The sequence below is a fragment of the Mustelus asterias genome, chromosome 10, assembly GCF_964213995.1.
Source record: "Mustelus asterias chromosome 10, sMusAst1.hap1.1, whole genome shotgun sequence".
In the NCBI taxonomy this organism is placed as follows: Eukaryota; Metazoa; Chordata; class Chondrichthyes; order Carcharhiniformes; family Triakidae; genus Mustelus; species Mustelus asterias.
Genome location: NC_135810.1, coordinates 89,685,599 through 89,700,033, shown reverse-complemented (window position 1 = coordinate 89,700,033; position 14,435 = coordinate 89,685,599). Strand labels below are relative to the sequence as shown.

General features: G+C 42.8%; 1 protein-coding gene across 1 annotated transcript in view; it reads left to right on the top strand.

Moving 5' to 3' along the window:
- Nucleotides 1-14,435, top strand: part of atp8a2 (ATPase phospholipid transporting 8A2) — a 329,927-nt gene that overhangs the window by 14,189 nt on the left and 301,303 nt on the right. Inside the window, exons 5-7 of the mRNA XM_078221449.1 lie at nt 8,064-8,229; nt 12,529-12,656; nt 13,402-13,479. Of these exons, the coding sequence (XP_078077575.1) occupies nt 8,064-8,229; nt 12,529-12,656; nt 13,402-13,479 (372 nt within the window). The remainder of the gene's footprint in view (nt 1-8,063; nt 8,230-12,528; nt 12,657-13,401; nt 13,480-14,435) is intronic.

Sequence of the window (14,435 nt, the reverse complement as noted above, 5' to 3'; positions counted from 1 at the left end):
AGTTGTCCTTTGGTGCTTGTTTCTAAAGCTGTCAGCATGTGAACAAAATGTATCGGTTCATAGTGATACCTGTGTGCCAATTCTATACTTGAGTCAATGCACTGTTGCTTGGTCAGCATAGTTTTAGTAATCTCCCCAAAATTTCAAACAATCCCTCAAATGGACAGAAGACAAAAGATCAGGTTGGATTCTTTGTATCCTGTGCTGTTGTGTGCACGTGGAATGTGATGTAATTCAACGTGATAAAGGTTCTAGAATTCACCACTACGTCTCTCCATTGTTGTCCACTTGGTGGCTTGTGAATCACTTAAACTGCTGCTAGAGCAGCACTTTCACTGCAGGGAGAAGAACGTGTAATATGAATGGAATGCACAGAGACATTCTGGCATATTATGGAAAATAAAAGTACTTGTTGCACGAAGCAACTTGAGATAAAAGCAAAATACTGCGGATTCTGGAATCTGAAACAAAAACAGAAAATGCTGGAAAATCTCAGCAGAGTAAGAAGTTTAACAACACCAGGTTAAAGTCCAACCTGGTGTTGTGAAACTTCTCACTGTGTTTACCCCAGTCCAACGCCGGCATCTCCACATCAAATCTCAGCAGGCCAGAAAGCATCTGTGCAGAGAGAATAGAGGCAACATTTCAAGTCTGGATGACCCTTCGTCAGCGCTCACTTGAGTTTGTGTGAGAAGTTTAAGTGAGAAATAATTTCAGATTTCATTACAAAATATATGTACGATCCCTGGAAAATTGTGTTATATTTGTTTGATGAGGCTGAGAATATTGAAATGATCAAATCTTTAAATCACTTGGTGCGACATGTGATGCGCCTTGAAAACTGATTAATTTTGAGATGTTTTTTAAGCTTTATGCATCTGATGTTAATATTGGCAAATAAATTCCCTCCATGGGGATTTTTGACCGTTAGGATTGATATCAAATTTTATCTCACAGGATCTCCTAGGAATTCCATTTCCAGATTGCACTGATATGTGTGGATCTGATGGTGTCCCTGCTTTCCTGTTATCTACAAGGTGCCTGCTGATGGGGTGACCTGTTGTATGGTGTCACTTTATACTGTTACTCCAGTCCACCTTTTCTTGTTCTTGAAAATATGATTTTGTTTATCCCATTCTTTGGATGTCTTTTGCTGCTAAATGTAAATTTATAGATCAGCATGAAAACTACAGGCTCAGTCCCTGATTGTCAGTTTGGTTTGTGGGTTGTTCATTCCAACGGTAAAATCCTTTTATTCATTCTTGAGATTTGAGGGTTGCTGGCTGGGTCAGCATTTATTATCCATCCTGAGGTGCTTTTCAGGCAGTGGTGAGCCGCCTTACTGAACTACAGCATCCCATCTGGTGTAGATGCACCCATAATGCTGTTAGGAAGGGAGTTGCAGATTTTTGACCCAGCCACATTGAAGAAGCGGCGATATATTTCCAAGTCATGATGGCGGGTGACTTGGAGGGAAACTTGCAGGCAGTGGTGATCCATGTGTTTGCTGATCTTGTCTTTTGAAGTGATATAGGTTGTGGGGTGTTAAGGAAGGAGGCTTCGCAAGTTGTTGCTGTACATCTTGTAGATGATGTACACTGCAGCCACTTTGCACCAGTGGTGGAGAGTGTGAAAATTTAATGTGATGGGTGGGGTGCTAATCTAGTGGGATGGCGTCATGGATGGTTTTGTCCTTCTTGAATGTTGTTGGAACTGCACTCCTTCAGGCAAGTGGAGAGTATTCCAGTGCATTTCTGACATGTGCCTTCCAGAAGATGAACAGGTTTTGGGGAGGCAGGTGATGTATTAGTCATGGCAGAATTCCCAGCCTCTGAACTGTGTCTCTATACTTGGTCCAGTTAAGTTTCTGGTCAATGGTAACCTCCAGGATATTGCTGGTAGGAGTTACAGCGATGGTAATGCCATTGAACATCAAGGGGAGATTGTTAGATTCTGTCTTGTTGATGGTCATTGCCACAGCACTTGTGTTGAAATGTTACTTGCCATTATCAGGCCAAGCTTGAATATTGTCCAGGTCTTGCTACATATGAACACTGACTACTTCAATATCTGAGGTGTCATGACTGGTGTTGAACATTGTGCAATCATCAACAAACATCCCCACTTCTGACTGTAAGTTGAAGGAAGGTCATTGACAAAGCAGTTGAGGATGGTTTGGTCCAGGACACTACCGTGAGGAACTTCAGCAATGTTCTCAGCTGAGATGATAAGCTTACAGCAACCACAACCATCTTCCTTTGTGTTAGGTATGATTCCAACTAATGGAGAGTTTTCCCCCTGATTTCCATCAGCTGTGGGGCCAAATGCTTCCTTTGCCCTCAAAAGCTCTTAACTTTTATTGTCAAAGTCTGTACAAGATTTGAATAGTGTCCACAGCTGGGGAATCTGTTCTTTTGGACAGGATGGCACGGTAGCACAGCTGCTGCCTCACAGCGCCAAGGACCTGGGTTCAATTCCCGGCTTGGGTCACTGTCTGTGTGGAGTTTGCATGTTCTCCCCGTGTTTGCGTGGGTTTCTTCCAGATGCTCCGGTTTCCTACCTCAGTCTGAAAGACGTGCTGGTTAGGTGCATTGACCTGGAGTGTGGCAACTAGGGAAATTTCACAGCAACTTCATTGCAGTGTTAACGTAGGGCTTACTCGTGACTAATAAATAAACTTTTTCTTTACTTTTAGGATACTATTGTTAACCTTTAATGCCATGCAGTTTGGACCTTGCTCCTTCTCCTGCCTTTTTCAGCCTAAAAGACGACTCCTCAGTTCAGGGAGCTGTGTTTTCTCATTGATCTTCAATCAGCATAGAGAATGGTTATGTTATACATTTTGGTGGTGTTGAGCTAGCGGAGTCAGGTTCTTGTTACTGTGAATCTGATCATCTTACCTAGACTTACCTTAAACTGATCCATTTCTTATAAAATAGCATCATGGATTAGAAAGTGCCCAATGCGTGTTTTTCTTTCTCGGTGTGGAAAATCAATGATTAGTGTTATCCTAAAGTCAAGTGGATGAGCCAGAAAATCCGACATCAGGAATCATAGCAGCAGGCCTGTGTTCCACTAACCTATTCAGTAACACTGCCATTTCGTGCTCCTTCCTGCTTTTATATGGCATGCAAATTATTTTTTGTAGCACACTCGAGAGTATTCATTGGTGATTCAAGCTGTTAAACTAGAAAAGAACAACTTATACCAGATCTTCCAAAATGCCCTCAATATGTCACATATAAAGTGCTCTTCCTAGACAGTTCAGGATGTCAACAGCACTGAAAAGAAATAACATAAATAGAATTGGAAACATTTATAATTTACACTTGACCCAGCCCTTGGGCAAATAAGCAGTAATTGGAGTGCATGCTGTTTTTAATATTCTTAATTATATCATGAACACAGAGTCACCTTCTGCTTTTCTGGAAACGGAAAGCCCATCCTATGGGCTATTACTGTATGCAGTCTAAAATTCTTATCCACGTTATTTTGGGAGACATCATTCCATTTATTTCAAAGCTGCTAACGTTTATAATTGTATCTGCTGGTATCCGTCGGTATAATTTGGAGGTCAGATTTTCTTTTTCCTCCTCCCTGCTGGTTAATGGAATCTGTGGTTTTTGCCTTTTAAAAATTATTTCACAGGATATGAGCATCACAAGCCGGGCCAGCACTTTTTGTACATCCCTAATTTATCTTAAGGTGGTGGTGAGCTGCTTTCTTGAACCACTGCAACCCAGGTGATGATGTAGTTATATTTACGGTGTTGTTAGGGAGGGAGTTGCAGGGTTTTGACCCAGCAACAGTGAAGGGATGGTGATATAATTCCAAGTTAGAATGGTGTGTGGCTTAGAATGGTTGTTGCAGGTGATAGTGTTCCCATGCATCTGCTGCCCTTGTCCTTCTAGGTGGCAGAAGTTGCGGGTTTGGAAGGTTCTGTCGAAAGAACCTTGGTGAGTTGCTGCAGTGCATCTTACGGATGATACACGCTGCTGTCGCTGTGCATCAGTGGAGGAAGTGAATGTTAAAGATTGTGATGGGGTGCCAATCAAGCAGGCTGCTTCATTTTGGATGGTGTCAAGCTTCTTGAGTATTGTTGAAACTGCACTCATCCAGGCAAGTGCAGAATATTCCATGACACTCCTGGCTCGTGCCTTGTAGATGATGGGCAGGCTTTTGGGAGGTGAGTTACTCTACTTAGAATTCCCAGTCTTTGACATGCTTTGTAGCCACCGTATTTATCTGGTGGTCTGGTTCAGTTTCTGGTCAGTGGTAACCCTCAAGGGGAGATGGTTGGATTCTCTCTTTTTGGAGATGGTCATTGTCTGGCACTTGTGTTACTTGTCACTTATCACCCAAGCTTGAATATTATTCAGGTCCTGCTGCATATGGACATGGGCTACTCTAATATCTGAAAAGTCGCAAATGGTGCTGAATATTGCACAATCATCAGTGAACATCCCCACTTGTGACCTTATGTTGGAGGGATGGTCATTGATGAAGCACCTGAAGATAGTTGGGCCCAGGACAGTACCTGAGGAATTCCTGCGGCATTGTCCTGGGACTAAGATGATTAACCTCCAACAATCACAACTATCTTCCTTTGTGCTAGGTGTGATTCCAACCAGTGGGATGTTTTCCTCCTGATCCCCATTGATTTCAGTTTTGCTGGGGCTCCTTGATAACACGTGGTCAAATACTGCCTTATGCCAAGGACAGTTACTGTCATCTCACTTCTGGAGTTCAGCTCTTTTGTCCATGTTTGAACTACAGATGTAATGAGGGCCCTGGCAGAACTCAAACTGAGATTTATTGAGCAGGTTTTTACTGAGTGTGTGCCACTTGAAAGCACATCGACGATCCTTCCATCACTTGGCGCATGATTGAGAGTAGACGGATGAGGTAGTAATTAGTTGGGTTGAATTTGTTCCACTATTTCTGAACAGGACATACCTGGGCAATTTTCCACATTGCGAGGTGGATGCCAGTGTTGTACCTGTACTAGTACAGCTTGGCTAAGAGCACGTCTTTAGTGTTGGAATGATGTCAGGGCCCAATGCTTTTGTCATATCCAGTGCCTTCAGCCATTTCTTGATATCACGTGAAGTGAATCGAATTAGCAGAAGACTGGCATGTGTGATGCTGGGGACCTTGGGAGATGGTTGTGATGGGATCATCTCTGCACTTCTGATGGAAGATGGTTGTAAATGCTTCAGCATGGTCCTTTGGCCTGATGTGCTGGACTGCCCCATCATTGAGGATGAGGATATTTGTGGAACTCTATCCTCTTGTTGGTTGTTTATGACTGGGTGAGACAGGACTGCAGAGCTTAGATCTGAACTGTTGGCCATGAAATCACTATGCTATGTATTGTACTTTGAGTCTGTTTTTTTGTGTGTAAGCAGTCCTGTGTTGCAGCTTCACCAAGTTATCATCTTGCCCTCCTGGACTGTGCATTGAACCCCGGCTTGATGGTAATGGGGAAGTAGGGGATGTGCCAGCCAGCAGGTTACAGATAGTGGTTCTATGCTGTTCTGCTGCTGCTACCGGCCCACTATGCCTTATGGATACCCAGTTTTGAGTTGCCAGATCCATTCATTTAGCATAACGATGATGCCATACGACACAATGGACAGTGCGGTGTTCACTCCTACCACTACTGCAATGGACAGGTGGTCTTGGAAGGTTTTTTCCTCTAGTTCCCTTACTACTTGCCGCGGACCCAGTTAGCAGCTATGTCCAATGGGCTTGTTCAGTAGAGGTCCTACCGAGCCTCTTTTGGTGATGGATATTGAAGTCCCCCACCCAGTGTACATTCTGTGCCCTAGCCACCCTCAGTGCTTCCGCCAAGTGGCGTTCAACAGCTGAGGGGGGCCAGTAGTAGGCCAGTCGGGGTGACAAGGTGGCACAGTGGTTAGCATTGCTGCCTCACAGCGTCAGGGACCTGGGTTCAATTCCTGGCTTGGATCACTGTCTATGTGGAGTGTGCACATTCTCCCCGCGTCTGCATGGGTTTCCTCCGGGTGCTCTGGTTTCCTCCCACAGCCCAAAAGATGTGCTGGTTAGGTACCTTAGCCATGCTAATTCTCCCTCATTGTACCTGAGCAAGCGACTCGGGGATTTTCGCAGTAACTTAATTGCAGTGTTAGTGTAAGTCTACTTGTGACACTAATAAATACACTTTAGATAGTAATGAGCAGGGTGGTTCTTTACTGATGCCATGAGAATGGATCCATTGTACTGCCACCTCTGGTGGCTATGTCCTGCCAGTGGGCAGGACATCTCCAGGGATTGTGTATGAGGTATATTTCAGTGAGTATGACTATCCCAGGTCTGCTTGACTAGTTGTGGGACAATTCCCCCAAGTTTGGTACACGCCCCAGATGTTAGTAAGGAGGGCTTTGCACAGTTGACAGAACTGGGTTTGCCATTGTTGATTCTGGTGCCTAAGTCAATGCTTGGTGATCCGTCAGGTTTCATTCCTTCTTGTAGACTTTGTGGCAGTTTGATACAACTGATTGGTTTGCTAGAACATTTCAGTGGGCAAAAAGGAGTGAACCATTTTATCTGAGCTAGAGTCACAGGTTTCCTTCTCGAAGGGCATGATGAACATGATGGGTTTTTACGATGATCAGCAATGGTTTCGTGATTACTTGTAGCGAGACTAGCTTTTAATTCCACATTTCTTAATTGAATTTAAGCTCTCGTCCTCAGAGCACTAGCCTGACCCTCTGGATTACTAGACCAGTGACAATTACTAATCCAGTGACATTACAACAATGCCACACCTCCCCTTAAAAAAAATTATATCAGATTGTACTTGCATATTGTAATTGTAAATATTTGCAACCAGTATAAACTGAAGGGGTTGCAAAATTTGGATTCCAAGTCGGTACACAAAATTGTTCTTCTGATCGTCTAGTAACACTTAACACGTGAATGCTGTTGAGCTAGTCAAAGCTTTTTCTGTTGCATTATTGTCACTGTGAGATATGCTGAAGCAACAACTGTGGATGTTTGATGTTCGTGCTGTCACAGACTGAAATGTTCTGTTACAAAAAATTAACCATGAAAATTGGTATACACTGAGTAGAACATTTTCCAAAACCTTTGTCTGCAGGAGTCAAAATTTGCTTGAACTGAATTTGTATTTAAAATATCCTGTAGGTAGTGGATGAATATGTGCCACCAGTGTAAATTGAAGATAGAAAACAGCGTAATGTGCCTTACTCAATGTAGTATAAGATTGAAATGATCAACACCCTTAATGCCCAAGTCAGTTGATACTGGAAAAGATGAAAATAAATATATATAAATTAAATAGAAGTAGTATCATCCATTGGTTCTACCAAAGTTGTATTAGATACAGTGGTAAGGTGCAACCTCATACCCTCAATACAATAAAATATATAGCCCGACTGCTTTGGTGGTTGCGTAATTGGGAAAGGAATCATAGTACAGATTTTATTGTATAGATTTAAAGCTTGATCAGTGAACGGAGAGTGTGTCAAATAAACCAAACTTCAACACTTGGGTTTTACCCAGCAATTCCCTAAACATTTATGAGAATAAAATTGTTTTGTGATGTGGATATTAGAGTAAATGGGCATCATTTGCTCATAATGTCGTAGGTACAGAATTTTACAGGCTCATGCTTCACAACTTTGCCATTGATTTGGAATTCATGTTGTACCTGAATTTTTTTATTTTCATTTTCAAGACTGCCTAAATGTCAGATTTTCTGGGACCGAATTTCATTTTACCAGATTCATACAGAATATTATGGGGCCAGAATTACGTGCTGCGAAATTGAAGAGTGCAAATTAATAGATTTTTGGAATGGTGAGACAAGAGCTAATGTTTTATTGCCTGAAGTTCTGGTCTATTTAGCTCATTGGATATTACATAGGTATATGTTAAAGAAGTTTCATTTTGCCAAAAGATTTGAATGATTTTATAAAGTCTATTCGCCATGGGGCATAAATTCCAAAATGTGAACGAGTTCAAAAGTTTGATCATGCATAAATTATTTTTGTTCGGTGTGTTTGCTCAAAATGTAGAATTCTACGAAGGCACCATTGAAGAGATCCAATGTTGAAAGGGTTACAAATGTACAGATCCTGGTTCTATTCTGCATTCTTGTGGCCATGGCTTTGGTGAGCGCTGCAGGTGCTGAGATTTGGAACAAGGAACACACTGATTCAGATTGGTACCTCAGCTCAATTGGTAAGAATTATTATTACCATCAAACTTTCCCATCCACAGCATAAGCATTAGTTTGAAAGAACAGTATTATTCTCTAAACACCAGTAATTTTCTGACATGTTGAAAAACAATTCACTGATGCAAAATGCCTCCTCATTAGGATTTCTGTAGAACTCCATTCTGAACAATGGTTCATTGTAACTCTTAATATTATTGAGGAAATAGAAGTTCAATTATTTCCTAATTGTTTTCCATTATTTAGCAAATGCACAAAGATACAAGATAATATATACCTATATTAAGGGGGAGGGAGAGGAGCCGAAGGTCGTGATGCATATAGGTACTGCTGACATAGGTAGGAAGAGGGAAGGGGTCATGAAAAGAGAATATAGGGAGTTAGGTAGACAGCTGAGAAAGAGGAATGCAAAGGTAGTAATCTCGGGATTGCTGCCTGTGCCGCGGGAGAGTGAGAACAGGAATCGGTGGAGAATGAATGCGTGGCTGAGGGACTGGAGCAAGGGACAAGGATTTGGGTACTTGGATCATTGGGACCTCTTTAGGGGCAGGTGTGACCTGTTTAAAAAAGACGGGTGGCACTTGAATCCCAGGGGGACCAATATCCTGGCGGGAAGGTTGGCTAAGGCTACTGGAGAGACTTTAAACTAGAAAGGTTGGGGGGAGGGAATCGAAATGAGGGGACTGAGAGCGAGGAGGTTAGCTCGCAAATAGATAAGGAATGTAAACAGGGTAAGAGGGAGGTTAGACGAGTGATGGAGAAGGGAAGTGCTCAGGCTGAAGGTCTGAGATGTGTCTATTTTAATGCCAGGAGTGTAGTGAATAAAGTGGATGAGCTTAGAGCGTGGATTGCTGCTTCGAATTGTGATGTGGTGGCCATTACGGAGACTTGGATGTCTCAGGGACAGGACTGGGTGCTTCAGGTGCCGGGTTTTAGATGTTTCAGGAAGGACAGGGAGGGAGGCAAGAGAGGGGGGGGAGTGGCACTGTTGATCAGGGATAGTGTCACGGCTGTAGAGAAGGTGGACGCCGTGGAGGGATTGACTATGGAGTCTCTGTGGGTGGAGGTGAGGAACAGGAAGGGGTCGGTAACGTTGCTGGGTGTTTTCTATAGGCCGCCCAATAGTAACAGAGATGTTGAGGAGCAGATGGGGAAACAGATCCTGGAGAGATGTAGGAATAACAGAGTTGTCGTGATGGGAGATTTTAATTTCCCAAACATAGATTGGAATATCCCTAGGGCTAGGGGTTTGGATGGAGAGGAGTTTGTTAGGTGTGTCCAGGAGAGTTTCCTGACACAGTATGTGGATAAGCCTACTAGAGGAGAGGCTGTACTTGATCTGGTGCTGGCTAATGAACCTGGACAGGTGGAGGATCTCTCAGTGGGTGAGCATCTTGGGGATAGCGATCATAATTCTATCTCCTTCACGATAGCATTGGAAAGAGATAGGATCAGGCAGGCTAGGAAAGTGTTTCTCTGGAGTAAAGGGAAATACAGTGTCATCAGGGAGGAAATTAGACGGGTAAATTGGAAGGAGGCATTCTTGGGGAAAAGTACCGAAGGAAAGTGGAGGATTTTCAAGGAATGTTTGTCTGGAGCTCTGCATGACAATGTTCCGATGAGACAGGGGGGTGTTGGTAGGGTACGGGAACCGTGGTGCACGAAGGTTGTGATGAACCTGGTGAATAAGAAAAGAGAGGCGTACAGAAGGTTCAGAGAGCTAGGAGGTGTTAAGGATTTAGAGGAGTATACGGGATGTAGGAAGGAGCTTAAGAAGGAAATTAGGAGAGCGAGAAGGGGTCATGAGAAGGCCTTGGCGGGTAAGATTAAGGAGAATCCCAAGGCTTTCTACAAATATGTCAAGAGTAAAAGGATGAGATGTGAAGGCATAGGACCCTTAAAAGGTGAAGGGGGAAAAGTTTGTGCGGAACCGTTAGAAATGGCGGAGCTGCTTAATGAATACTTTACCTCGGTATTCACGGTGGAAAGGGATCTGGGTGGTTGTACTGCTGGTTTGCGGTGGACAGAAAGGATCGAGCATGTGGACATAAAGAAAGAGGATGTGTTGGAACTATTGAATGGCATCAAGGTTGGTGAGTCGCCGGGACCGGATGGGATGTACCCCAGGTTACTGTGGGAGGCGAGGGAGGAGATTGCGGAGCCTTTGGCGATGATCTTTGCATCGTCGATGGAGACGGGAGAGGTTCCGGAGGATTGGAGGATTGCAGATGTGGTCCCTATATTCAAGAAAGGGAACAGGGACAGCCCGGGAAATTACCGACCGGTGAGTCTAACCTCAGTGGTTGGTAAGTTGATGGAGAGGATCCTGAGAGACAGGATTTATGATCATCTAGAGAAGTTTAGTATGATCAAAAGTAGTCAGCACGGCTTTGTCAAGGGCAGGTCGTGCCTTACGAGCCTGGTTGAGTTCTTTGAAAATGTGACCAAACACATTGACGAAGGAAGAGCGGTGGATGTGGTCTATATGGACTTCAGCAAGGCGTTCGATAAGGTCCCCCATGCAAGACTTCTTGAGAAAGTGAGAGGGCATGGGATCCAAGGGGCTGTTGCCTTGTGGATCCAGAACTGGCTTGCCTGCAGAAGGCAGAGAGTGGCTGTGGAGGGGTCTTTCTCTGCATGGAGGTCAGTGACCAGTGGAGTGCCCCAGGGATCTGTTCTGGGACCCTTGCTGTTTGTCATTTTCATAAATGACCTGGATGAGGAAGTGGAGGGATGGGTTGGTAAGTTTGCTGACGACACCAAGGTAGGTGGTGTTGTGGATAGTTTGGAGGGATGTCAGAAGTTGCAGCGAGACATAGATAGAATGCAAGACTGGGCGGAGAAGTGGCAGATGGACTTCAACCCGGATAAGTGTGTGGTGATCCATTTTGGCAGATCCAATGGGATGAAGCAGCAGTATAATATGAAGGGTACCATTCTTAGCAGTGTAGAGGATCAGAAGGACCTTGGGGTCCGGGTCCATAGGACTCTTAAATCGGCCTCGCAAGTGGAGGATGCGGTCAAGAAGGCGTACGGCGTACTGGCCTTCATTAATCGAGGGATTGAGTTTAGGAGTCGGGAGATAATGCTGCAGCTTTATAGGACCCTGGTTAGACCCCACTTGGAGTACTGCGCGCAGTTCTGGTCACCTCATTACAGGAAAGATGTTGAAGCCATTGAAAGGGTGCAGAGGAGATTTACAAGGATGTTGCCTGGATTGGGGGGCATGCCTTATGAGGATAGGTTGAGGGAGCTTGGTCTCTTCTCCCTGGAGAGACGAAGGATGAGAGGTGACCTGATAGAGGTTTACAAGATGTTGAGAGGTCTGGATAGGGTAGACTCCCAGAGGCTATTTCCAAGGGCTGAAATGGTTGCTACGAGAGGACACAGGTTTAAGCTGCTGGGGGGTAGGTACAGAGGAGATGTCAGGGGTAAGTTTTTCACTCAGAGGGTGGTGGGTGAGTGGAATCGGCTGACGTCGGTGGTGGTGGAGGCAAACTCGTTGGGGTCTTTTAAGAGACTTCTGGATGAGTACATGGGATTTAATGGGATTGAGGGCGAGAGATAGGCCTAGAGGTGGGGATGTGATCGGCGCAACTTGTGGGCCGAAGGGCCTGTTTGTGCTGTGGCTTTCTATGTTCTATGTTCTATATGTGGAGAAAATTAAAGTACACTGAAATGCTGGTTTTGTAAGACAGAGCCTAGATTTTCTGTTACTAGTAATGTTATGCTGGGATGGTGTTAAAGCTATATGAAAGTATGCAATTTGCCCCCAATCTTTTAAGGTCAGTTCAGTTAATGCAGCTTCGGGTCTAGTTTTGGATAGATCCAAGAAGGCATAACTTGGTTGGAGGATTTTATAGCAACTTTGCAGAAGATGAAGTTCATGACATTTCAAGTGGCTTCTAAAGATTGCTGTCTGTGGGGGTTTCAGTAGCGCACCCTGTGGAGGAGCTAGGCAGTGCTGACAGCAATCTCTGCATTAGTGCATTTAACTGTGATGGCTGGAGACCAGAATTTGACAGTTTCACAATTTTTGTGATGGTGAACTCTGATGGGTTTGACATCATTACAACTGCAAAGGCTGCGCCATTGCAATTTGTTGGTGACACCTACAGTAGATGCTGGAGTCATGTTGTGACTAAAATTTGAAACAAACACTCCTGTATTATTCAAACTTGTTAATGAAAGCCTAAAATTGGCTAACTGAGCTATAAAACTATAAATGTTGTCATGTGATGCATTTAGATTTGGTTCTAATGTCTGTGTAGGGCAATTAATTGTATCGTTGTTTCTTTTTATAGGCACATCCTCAGCTAATTTTGGGTACAATCTTCTTACCTTCATCATTCTTTACAACAATCTTATTCCAATCAGTCTGTTGGTAACATTGGAAGTTGTCAAGTTTACTCAAGCACTCTTTATTAACTGGGTATGTGTCTTTTTTAAAACATATTTATGTAAGATTATGTATTCAAATATTTATAATTCTGTTGCTAACTTCCATACTGGCTCAATTAGTTTATTTAGTGGCCAAATAGACCAGAGTGTTTTAATTCTTGGTCTGTGCTGACTAACCTAGAAATGGGAAAACAGCAACTATCAGTCATGCCCCTTAATTAGAAAGAAATTGCTGCACTTGATTGGTGTCCAGTGATACCAACTGGTGTGAGCGAGTGCGAATATTAGCTGGACAGAATGGATTATCATCTTTGATGTTTCCTCACAAATGAATGACTCATACATGAATAATGATCACTTTCTAAAGTACTGGATGACTCCCATGGACTTATACTTCAACAAGCAATGAATTTGAGGAAGGAAGCAAAATCGTTCAGAAGGGAAGAAAAATGTTGAATGATATCTTGGTAAACATGAAATGAATGTTTGGGTAATACTTTTATCAGTTTTTAGTAATTTTCTTTGTTGTCCAGTTGCAATTTTTAGTGTATTTAATATATTTTTCTTGTGCCTAAGGGAAATAATAAGATGCATAATATTTGATAATTATCTTCAAGCAATATATCTTTAGATATGGAAACAAATTGTTAGTTTTGACCATTCAGTTCTAGAATGTTTACCTTGTAAACTAAATTTTAGATCCATGTTTAAATGGTAGTACATGTAAGGATCTCTGAATTGGATTTAGATGTCTCATTTGTCTTTGGATACTGTAGGATATGGACATGTACCATCCAGAAACGGACATGCCTGCAATGGCTAGAACATCTAATCTGAATGAAGAACTTGGCCAGGTGGGAGTCATCTATAGTATTTAAATAGCAGAATCGTTTTCCAACATTGCTTTCATAAAACAAAAAACGGGATATAATTGACTTTTTTGCTTTTATTTCCAGGAAAATACTTCATTTGCTATTTGCCATGAGTTAATTTAAAATGTTAAAATATATAAGACTTTGACTTAGAATTTTGGGATCTGTGTTATAAATGCTGTTCCCTACAATGAACATTTTTATATTTATGGCTGTATGACTGTCAAAAATAACCATACGTGATTCTTGCAACATCTATCAATAAGTTCTTAGACACCACGGCCGGAATTCTCCGACCTCAGCTGCAGCTGATATTCTCCAGTCCCGCTGACGTGAATGGAAGTTTGGTTAAGCACCAAAATCTTAGTTGTCACTGGCAATGGTAGCGGGGTGTGCGAGTCCAGAGAATTCTGTCCCAAGTTTCTAGTAGTGTACATTAGATATTCTCATGGAGCTTTAATTGCCCTCTTCATGAATCGAGTTGTAAATGATAGAAACGGAACACTCTTCAGAAAGTTATCTGTGTTATAAGGATGGTTCCAACTGTTCTCTTCTGCAAACCCTATCCCTTTCCCTCCATAATTCATAACCATTCTCTCAGCTGTTCAATGTAAATTTTCCCCATCCCTCTCCTGAGTTAACAGTGTTCAAAGTGAGTTAACAGTGTTCAAAGTAACTTAACGCAACTAATAACCAGCCAAATCAATACCATTCACAGATGGACCCTTACACCTTCTTGATCGCTATGCCTAAATTCTTAACCATGAGAGGTTTGATCTTATTTTTCTTCAGCCTGAAAATTTGTGTCATAGCATCCTGTTTATAATCTGTTTGCAGGGAGATGCAAAGTATTATAAAAAGTTGTTAAATAATGGACAACCCAGAAAGAACTTGGTAATAAGAATGTGTTATTGCAAAGCAAGTTGAAGAATCATGTG